This window comes from Trichoplusia ni, chromosome 1 (genome assembly GCF_003590095.1).
Source record: "Trichoplusia ni isolate ovarian cell line Hi5 chromosome 1, tn1, whole genome shotgun sequence".
NCBI lineage: Eukaryota > Metazoa > Arthropoda > Insecta > Lepidoptera > Noctuidae > Trichoplusia > Trichoplusia ni.
In genome coordinates, this window is record NC_039478.1 from 13,235,522 (window position 1) to 13,245,032 (window position 9,511).

At 38.5% G+C, this 9,511-nt stretch overlaps 1 protein-coding gene across 1 annotated transcript; it reads right to left on the reverse strand.

The window, feature by feature from the left end:
* Positions 1-1,274: 1,274 nt before the first annotated feature.
* On the reverse strand, positions 1,275-9,056 carry LOC113500581 (calcium/calmodulin-dependent protein kinase kinase 2). Its single transcript, XM_026881435.1, has 10 exons — positions 9,025-9,056; positions 7,918-8,110; positions 7,407-7,460; positions 6,779-6,949; positions 6,004-6,151; positions 4,084-4,274; positions 3,604-3,819; positions 2,573-2,740; positions 2,074-2,231; positions 1,275-1,785 (listed from the first exon to the last, which is right to left on the reverse strand). The coding sequence occupies exons 1-10, from the start codon at positions 9,054-9,056 to the stop codon at positions 1,671-1,673; spliced, it is 1,446 nt and encodes a 481-aa protein (XP_026737236.1). The 3' UTR covers positions 1,275-1,670.
* Between the last annotated feature and the right edge of the window lie 455 nt (positions 9,057-9,511).

Below are 9,511 nucleotides of genomic sequence, written 5' to 3' on the forward strand. Positions count from 1 at the left end.
AATATTTCTAACAAAACATTCCATTTCTCACAATATTGTTGCTTTACCAGAATTTGGCAATAATTTCCGCCATTTTGTCCGTATTTCGCGCCAAATTTCCGCTGACATGTGTCAAAGCTGTCAACACAGGGCACAGAATATAAACGCTCTTACGACTCAATAGATGGCCATTATAATTGAAATTAATTTGACAGTGAAAATTGGTCAATCTCTTAACGTAGCTGCACGCTATTTACATACGCATAAAACCTGTAATCAGGGCGCAAAATGTCTCAGGTACTGGGCAAATTGATCGAAATAATAGTAGTCTGCTTTATTTGAACATACTTCATAAGTATGTATAAAAATGACAGATGCTGGTTGTGTTTTTAGTTAAATTTAAAAATCTATTTGGCGGTACCGCGACTGAGTTTGTTCCATAACGCCAAATGTTGTTTTGTGATAGATTATTTTTTGTAAAAAACACATTTTTCAATGTTACTTTAATAGTGTGAACGAATATATTTTGGTTACTGACACACTGGTTAAATTAAATAATGCTTTGTTCTGTACAAAGCTTTTTGATGATGCTACAACTAGTATTTGTACATAGAAACTACATAAATATTTAAATTTAATTTGTATTCAAGATTCGATGTGGTTTTAAAATAGTATTGTGTTTTAAACATCAAAATTGCCCAGTGACCTTGGAGTTACAATGGTTTAAAATTTAATTTCATAAAAATACAAATTAAATTGACCCCAGTACTCAAAAAATAAAAGTTATATTTGATATCATATTTAATTAAAATATTGTTATTAATGAAAACGGTGAGATATATTACAGAAATCTACGGATAAAAATATATTAAAAGTAACAGAATTTGAAATAACTTATTACTAAGCGGACGTATCTCTATAATAATTTGTATTTTCATGAAACTCAGCTCGACTTAAAAGCTATAATATTATGTACAATGATATCAAACAAGCATTGAGCAATTTTTTATGAATTAATATTAAAAATATGCTAAAATATTTACAGTATAAACGGGCATTGTAAAAGTTTGCTCAGAGCGAGGCTGGCTCGCGGGGCCGGGGGCGGCACACACTTTGTAACGTAAACTATTCCATTCAACTTTATATTATGTTCATAAATGCACCTAATATTCCTCGCCGTCTAGCTATTTCATCACAAAATAATCCAGTGCTATTTTTAGTTTACACCAAAATATTTGACCTTTTATTAAAATTTACCCCACGAACCAGCCTCTTTAAATATACCTAATTATTTTTTAATAAAAATATTTAAGTGCTTTTTAAGTCAAAGAGGACAAATTTTATTTTAAAATATTTACAATATTAAGTGAATAGGACTAGCTGATGATCGAATAAGTAATTTTAAGTGAAAATTCTTTATTTCTCTTCACGTCTGTCACGAATCTCATTAATAGCAGCTTAATAATCGCATCTTGCCATTCGCATGCAATTTAAAATTATTTAAAAAAATATCAATATAATGCAAATTTTCACAGTTTTTACTGTGTAATAATTTGAATGCTGGTAACACTTTGATAGAAGTGTCAACATTACAGCCGTTACCCAATTGGCTAGTTGTATTCAAACACGATTTGAATGCGGAGCAGCCATTGGTCGGCGGCGGCGGGTGGGGGCGCCGCGCGGGGGGAGTATCACCGCTTGGTGACATCCTCAGTCTCTTGCGGACTCTTCTCCTTAGAGGGAATATCTTGACTCTGGTCGCGGGACTCTTGGACTGCTTCCAGTCCAATGTCGAATGATGCTTGCCTGCTGGAGAATTACTTTATAAGACTTGCAGTTTAACAATTTGGTAAAATAATCAGTCTTCTATCACTATTCGAATTTGAATAAGTACCGGCAAAAATGAGACAAAATCAAATCATCAAAAATCGAAAGTCAAATCATAGCTATAAAATATATAAGTCAAGAGGTAGCAGTAGGTTACTTTATTTTAAGATTTTTAAAATGTCACTCCGTCCAAAAGATTCATGAAGAAACCAATTCTCCTGCTGTCACTACGTCTCTATCTTTGTTTCCTGGTCCCCTGGTCCTTACCTCTCAGTGAGATAGTTCCCTGGCGCGGACAGCGAGCGGCCGGCGCGCGCCAGGCCGCCGCGCTTCGTGGCCGCCGTGGCCTTCTCCGAGGCCTCGCCGCGCGCTGACGTGGACTCCCGGCGAGACGTGCTGCCTTCTCGACTTCGGAGGAACGGGTTCTAAGAGTGAAAAGAACAGATTCAATTTCGTAATTAAGATAGGTACAGGTATGTCAATTCGAAAAAAGGTATTTAATTCAAATGCTTATTTGTTTGAATTTTGAAATTACAGTTTTAAAAGAATCGATCTTTAAATCTTACATATTATAGAAATGGCTGAAAAGTCCCCGTCATTACAATGTAAGTATGTCAGAACTTTCGCTATCACCTCAGTTTCACGACGATTTTTTCAAAATATTACGTATGTGGCAATTATACAAAATATAACCCTATATTCTTTAAAAAATAATACGTCACTTACGTCTTTTAAAGCAATAATTATAAGAGTCCATCCATCTCACCTGGAAGCTGTGCTTCTTCAGCATGGTCTTGATGAGGATGAGTGTGGAGAGGTTGGGGATGGAGGTGACGACCTGCGCCATGTCCTCGTCCGTCACCTCCACCAGCCGGCAGTTCTCCTGCTCTGATGGTAGTGGATCCTTCCCGCCATCCGTTATCCATTCGTGATCCTGTGCGAACAGATCCCGTCAGACAGTATTGACTATTGGCCTTCGTCACTGCGTGTCATCGGCATCGGAAGCTCTCTCTAATTAAGCAGCATGACTTATGGACAAGAAAACCCCATTACGCTGATGATTTGCTTATTTTATTTTTTTTCTTTTTCCGAATTCTGGAACTTTAATCTAGTTATACTTGCGGGCAAAAGGACATCTTAATGTTACTAACAAATGTGTTCATTTAGTTTAAAACTCTGCCAAAATTCTAATCGCAATGATCTTGACAATCGAATGCTTAACCGATTCTATTAGACGAGACAATTTGATTAGTGTCGAGCACCGGAATGGAACTGTGACCTTTATAATCAATCCTTCTTACAATAACATTTATTCAAAGAATAATGATTATACCTTTATCGTAAAATTGTTTCTTAAAATAAACTCATATTGGGAGGAAGGAATCAATAATGTATCATTCAGTAATTGTAAAAAAATCTTAAAATATTGCGTACGCAACAGCATAAAGATCTTAATCATACCGCAATATTGAAGTGGGATGATCTATCAAAACATTTCAAGTAAACTACAAATTATTACAAAGTATTACTTTTCTACAATTTTCAATTGATTTAAGTGGACACTTTGTAACTCTTCGTAAAAGGCGTAAGCCCTTCTTTTACAATCATCAAAAAAGTACTTGAATGCTGTCGGTGGCCTCGGAGGAGAGGGCCTACTGCAATTTATAAAAGTGTGATTGCAGCGCTACGGAACAGACATACCACTATACGCCACGAAGAGAACTGTCACGCTTCTATAAATCCAACAGTTACACTTTTAAAGGCCACAATAAGTACATCTACTGCAGCTTTTCCTACCTTGACTTCCTGCATGGTGGCCCTGGTGGCAGGGTCTTTGTCCAGCATCCTGGCGAGCAGGTGCCGCAGCTGCTTGGAGGGCTGCACCCTGCCGGGGAAGGTCAGCGGCTCCGAGAGCACCTTCTTCTGCAGCTCCACCGCCGAGCTGCCCGCCCACGGGACCTTGCCCGTCACCATCGCATACAGCGTCACACCAAGGGACCATATGTCTGCTGCCTAGGGAATTGAATTCAGGTTAATTTGTAATTTTTAATGATCTTCAATTGCGGGATGCGGTAAAACGTCTGTACCAAATAAAATAATACAAATAATTATTCTCGTAAATAGTCTGACTTATTGTTTTACATATTGTATTGTAATCAACCGAATTATAAAAACTGATTTTGCATAAGTAAACCTGTCTTAATAAACTCTCTGACAACTTTCATTAACTACCGTCATCAACAACAGCAACCACTGTTCCTTCATTATGACACGTACCTCTCCACTATACTTGTCAGCGGGCGCGGCGGCCTCCGGGGCTCTGAAGGCGGGGGTCCCCACGGTCCCCGACACGCGCCCCGCCGCCGCCAGCTCCCCGCACGCGCCCAGGTCTGCCACCTGCACGCGGTCCTCGCCCAGCAGGAGGTTCGCCGGCTTTATGTCACGGTGGGCTATCCGCTGGTAGTGTACTGTTGGATAAGTCGAAGGTAAGTTGCCAAAATCAACATCCCATTTTCCATCAATTAATTAGCTTTAGATAAAAGGTAAAATAGTTTTCAGGATTCGGGTTGATGCGGGGTAATTGTTGTTTGGGATTTTCAGGAGTGTTACTATAATATTTTTACGCAAAAGGGAGTAAAACGTATTACAAATATGCGGATTTTCGTCGGAGAGATAATCATGGTATTATTATAAACCCAAGTTAAAAAATAAAGTATGGTAATAACTTCGTAAATATACCTTATTCCCACATCTTGTACAAACACTAGAATAATTTCAAAAACAGCTGAGATCATGTTCACTTTAGAATATTTCTCAAGGTAAGCACTTTTTCTGTGAGAATCAATTGTTATTCCAGTTGGAACATAAATATTTATCGGATCAAGTGGCGATATATATGCATGTTATACCACGACCTCTGGGAGAGAGCTGGTCTCGCATGTTTTCCATAGAAATGCCCTTTAACCGAACGATTCTATGTACTCACTGAATATGTAGGAGATGAGAAACGAGTCTGTTCGAGAATCGGTGATATTTTAACCATAAATTCTTAAGTAGTTTGTTTGCTTCGGATATGTTTTTCGAAAAGGTTCTATTTAGAAATTCTGTGTAAGTGGTTGGACTGGGTAAGACTAATCAAAAGATATGACTTCTGAAAATGGGTATTTTTTCCCGCGCTCACTGCGGGTTGGCGATTTCAGATTATAATATTGGGAATCCAAGTTTCCTCAGAGTTTCCCCTTCAACAGTTGTCAGTGCTGTCTAAGAATAACTAAAAAAGTACATGTAACTTTGCAAAGTCAGATAGGCCTGCGTTGGGAATCGAACCTGCACCTTCGTGCAGTTAAGCAGATGATATGAATGTTAGCGGCGAATAGATGGTTTACCTTTCTTTTTTTCAAAAAACGGCATTTTAAGTCACTCTATTCTCCAAAATAAGAGACAACGTTTCAAAGAGGGCACAGGAAAACTAAATCCTATTATTACCATTTAACGGCGAATTACAAAGAAATAAATAAATAAAAGAATTTGGGAAGTGACCTTAACAAGTTAAAATTTATCTTACTACAGAACTTTCAAAGTTCCTTTTCCAGTAGTTGCAAGGATCTCGGACCAAATAAACACGTTACCCTTTTGTGCTGGACTCGAGCACACCGGAGACAAACCGCAGCTTAATTAGACGAGCCGCCATTGTTGACTAATCACTCGTGTAAGACTGTCAGGTGGACTGGGGTTGGTAAGTGTGGTACACTTAGTATGGGGGAACGCAATTATCACATCATTTGGAGTAACTGTTAGGTGCTTTATTGTAATTTTTGTTTTGATAAACAAATTGATAGGTGATGTGCTGTTCTAAACCAGTTCATTTTTTAGATCTTTCCTTTGGTTAGAGGGATAATTCTTTTTAATCTTGCACGAAGAGGATTCATTCCTGTACCGCTGCGTTTTACAAAAATCCAAGTCATCTATACTCAGGATAAGCGTTCAAGGATCATGTAAACGCTTGTCCTAAGCAGAGATAGCAACACGTTAGGCGCAATAGGTTTGGCGTAGTGTATAATGTATTATTTTACAAAATCCATCCAAATCCACAGCTACCTATCAGCAGAAGTGCAGATAACCAAAATAACTATAACAATAAGATAACTGTGACTAAGTCTAAACAGAGTTTATCATTTCAAGTACTAAAGTACTCACAATATTCGACTCCCAGCAGCGCGTCCCTAAAGTACTTCCTGGAGAGGTGTTCAGAGAGGGGGTTCTCAGTAGGGATGTCGATGACAGGCCCCCCCTCCAGGAGCTGGAACACCAGGTACAAGTGGTCTTCTGCTGGATCATCCAGCACCTGTACATTAATGGATAACATTTAAGTAAGGAGGGAGTGATAAAAGTAGGACTAGTTAGGAAAGTCAATAAGGCCTAATCCCGGTTTTACCTCAGGCAGCGAACATATTCGTACTTTTGTAAATATTTTTATAAGAAAGGTAACACGAAAATACAGAGAAGGGAATAGGATAAAAAGTAATTAGCACTGTTTGCCTCCCTTAATAGAAAGGCTAACACAGAAAGGTCTCATTTGTTTATTAACAAATATCTGGATATGTACTTATTTAAGAACGAATGTTTTTAGTTACTTACTAAGAAAATTATAAAGAAATACCACGCTTTCCCATTTAGAAATTATATTTAGTTTGCATGTTAATAATACAACACATTCTTATCTATCTTAAATAGCAACGCAAACAGCGAATTTATTTTCTTTTATGCCTGAGAAATGACTCTTTAACTCTTTTATCGTCGCATCTTGATAGAAGAATAGAATAGAGAGCCTTCTTGAAACTGAAGAAATATTCTGCAACGTTGCAAAATATGAACATCAAACAAAAAAAGAGCCAATCCATGGCCCGTCTCTTCCATAGATTCTATAAAGCTTCTAGCAAATAAACAGCTCTCATCCAGATCCTATCCTCACTTCGACCAGTTTGACAACATTGGGATGGTCTAGTTTCTTGAGCACGGCGATCTCTCGGTAGACCCTCTGCAGCGGGTCGGGCGGCGGGCCGGGGCCGGGGCGGCGCGGCGGCGCGCGACCGAACAGCCCCGCGCGCCGCATCAGCTTGCGTTTGGACAGGATCTTCATTGCCTGCTCAGAAATCATGATCAAGTCATTTAAGAATACTTTGTTAATTAAGTGGATCGTAGTAATTAAAAATGTTAAGAGGAAATAGAATATTCTTTTGCACTCCACTTAATTACAGGATTTGATAAAGAAAACTAGTTGCAAGATGCCACAATAGGCTGTCTTATTGCTAGAGGGATGCATTTTGGAAGAAAATGCACTATCGAAGGGACGATTTGTAGAAAATCATTTACCACATAGGAATTCCGGTTCTAAACAAAAATTGCAAGAATAAAAGAAGATTTTTACTAAGTGCAGACAAGGTGATAACTAATCTAATGAAACTTCTAAAGCAGAGCAAAAATAATGTATTTAAGTGGCACTAGGAGGTCTTGAAGTGAAAATGACAGGCTGTAACGATTATGAGCAGGCAGATAAATTATTGTTGGCTCATCGACATACAATTAAAACATAAACTTACATAATGCGTATCGTCCTCTTCGTTGTAGGCTAGCTTGACAATACCGTAAGAGCCCTGGAACAAGTAACATGACGTGAGTACATCGAGTACGGCGCAAGTTTGCGGAGCTTATTACCGGAGTTACAGAACATTGTGCTCTGTGACAATCGAGTTTAATGAACTTTATACAAGTCACGTTAACGAGCTGGCATGTAGGCCGGATCGACTTTGGAAGACCTATAAAGGATTCTTCAAAATTAAGAGTAAAACAGTAAAAATATGAAATCACAGAGCACAGCTATCCATAAAGCTATTACATCTGAAAATTTTTGAATATTAGACCTAAGAGAAGTCAATACTGAACTGCAACTTTTTTTACGTTTTTTTTACGCTGAGAAGCTAAATCATTATTCGAAACCGCGACACATCGCAGAGGGGATCTGGTATGACTTTTACTACTTGGGTAACCGTGCAGTCGAATTGACCCCGACATCTAGCTTAAAATCATCTGACTTATAAAATTCCTACAAACCTGTCCGATGGGCTCGAGCAGCCGGTACTGGTTGAGCTGCACGTAGCCCGGCGCCTGCGCAAGTGACACCCGTCGCGACTCGCGAGGCGCACGGCGCGGGCGCGGCGAGCCCTGCCCGCTGCACTCCGCCGACTTGGCCGCGTGCGAGCGCAGCAGCGTCGAGCGGTCGCCTGTCGCTGGGTATGTCGACAGTCTAAAGAAGAGAAATTACATTATACTACATAGGTTTCGTCAATGACTGGCGAGAAGATAAAGATAAAGATAAAGATATATTTATTTTGCAAATATGGGTACAAAGTAAATGGTGTTATAAAATAAACAAGTTCTGCCATATTTTGCCATTCGGCGTGCAAACATTTACAAATTGTTGTTATTACAATCTAAATTATACACATTAAATTATACATCAAAACTAAGCAATTAAATTATACAAATAAGTATCATTAACTAAAACTAGATGAAACTCTAAACATAATATAAATAAATTTAAATAATGCTTAACAGTATACAATTAAATAGGTACCTACTTAGACTACTTAGCGACTAGTTTAATGTCTTTGTCAGATAGAAATTCTCCTATATTATAGTATGCTTTAGTAACTAAATATTGCTTTAACTTATTTTTAAACATTAATTATTACAACAGAAGTGGCCAAGGATCGGGTAAAGTGGCGCTCTCTCGTATCAGAGGCCAAGACACAATTCGGGTCGCTGAGCCAACGGAGTATCTAAGTAAGTACATAGTTTGACCGACCAAGTATCGACCAGGAGTCGAAGTGGTCGCCATGACCGAAGTCTTTCGGACAAACACATTATCATCATGATTCCCTAGTTTTCTACAGACTCTGGCTTGAGGAAATGGAGAAGTACTCTGGTGACTTTTATAGAAGGTAGTAAATAATTAATGGATTATTTACTTCAGTTATAAAATGCGACGTGTAAGAGGGTTTTATTCAGCTAAAACAGAACAATAACATCCAAAATCAAAGCATTTAAGATACTTATCGGATTTCAAGTCCAAAGCTGTGTTTATCGAATGTAGTTGCCATGAATTGTTGTTTCATGCCTAGATTACAATACCTAGATTCTAAACCAGCACAGCGATACCTAGCACTTAGAGCCAGGTTGTAGCCTGTCATTAGTCTCAGTGCTATGATATAGAGGTCAATTAATGGGCATAATGAGCGCAAATTGCTATTCTATGAGACCAACCAAGACATTACATTTTATTATCAACTATCATGATAATGTCACATCGAACCTAACCTCAATTTTCTCTGTTTCTTATATGGAAGACCTTCACCATAGAGCAGTATTTTCATAAAATTACATAGTAAAGTATGTGTGAGGTACGAGATATCAATTTTGTTTTTGTCGACTCCCAAACTTGATTTTTTTCCCCTATCACCCACGTAGGGTGTTTCACAAACAATCAAGCAACATGAAAATATACACCTAGACTCAGGACGCATGTATGTCCTGAGTCTAGGTTAACACCCTACGTGGGTGATAGGGGAAAAAAATCAAGTTTGGGAGTCGACAAAAACAAAATTGATATCTCGTACCTCACACATCCATCCCACAGGGATGGAAC

What these genes read in the sequence shown, in the direction of transcription:
- LOC113500581 (XM_026881435.1), bottom strand. Translation starts at nt 9,056, where the DNA reads ATGACAGGCTACAACCTGGCTCTAAGTGCTAG. An exon ending in TGCTCGAGCCCATCGGACAG is followed by an intron (nt 7,461 to 7,917) that starts GTTTGTAGGAAT and finishes TACTTGTTCCAG; the next exon opens with GGCTCTTACGGTATTGTCAA. An exon ending in GGGAACTATCTCACTGAGAG is followed by an intron (nt 1,786 to 2,073) that starts GTAAGGACCAGG and finishes ATTCTCCAGCAG; the next exon opens with GCAAGCATCATTCGACATTG.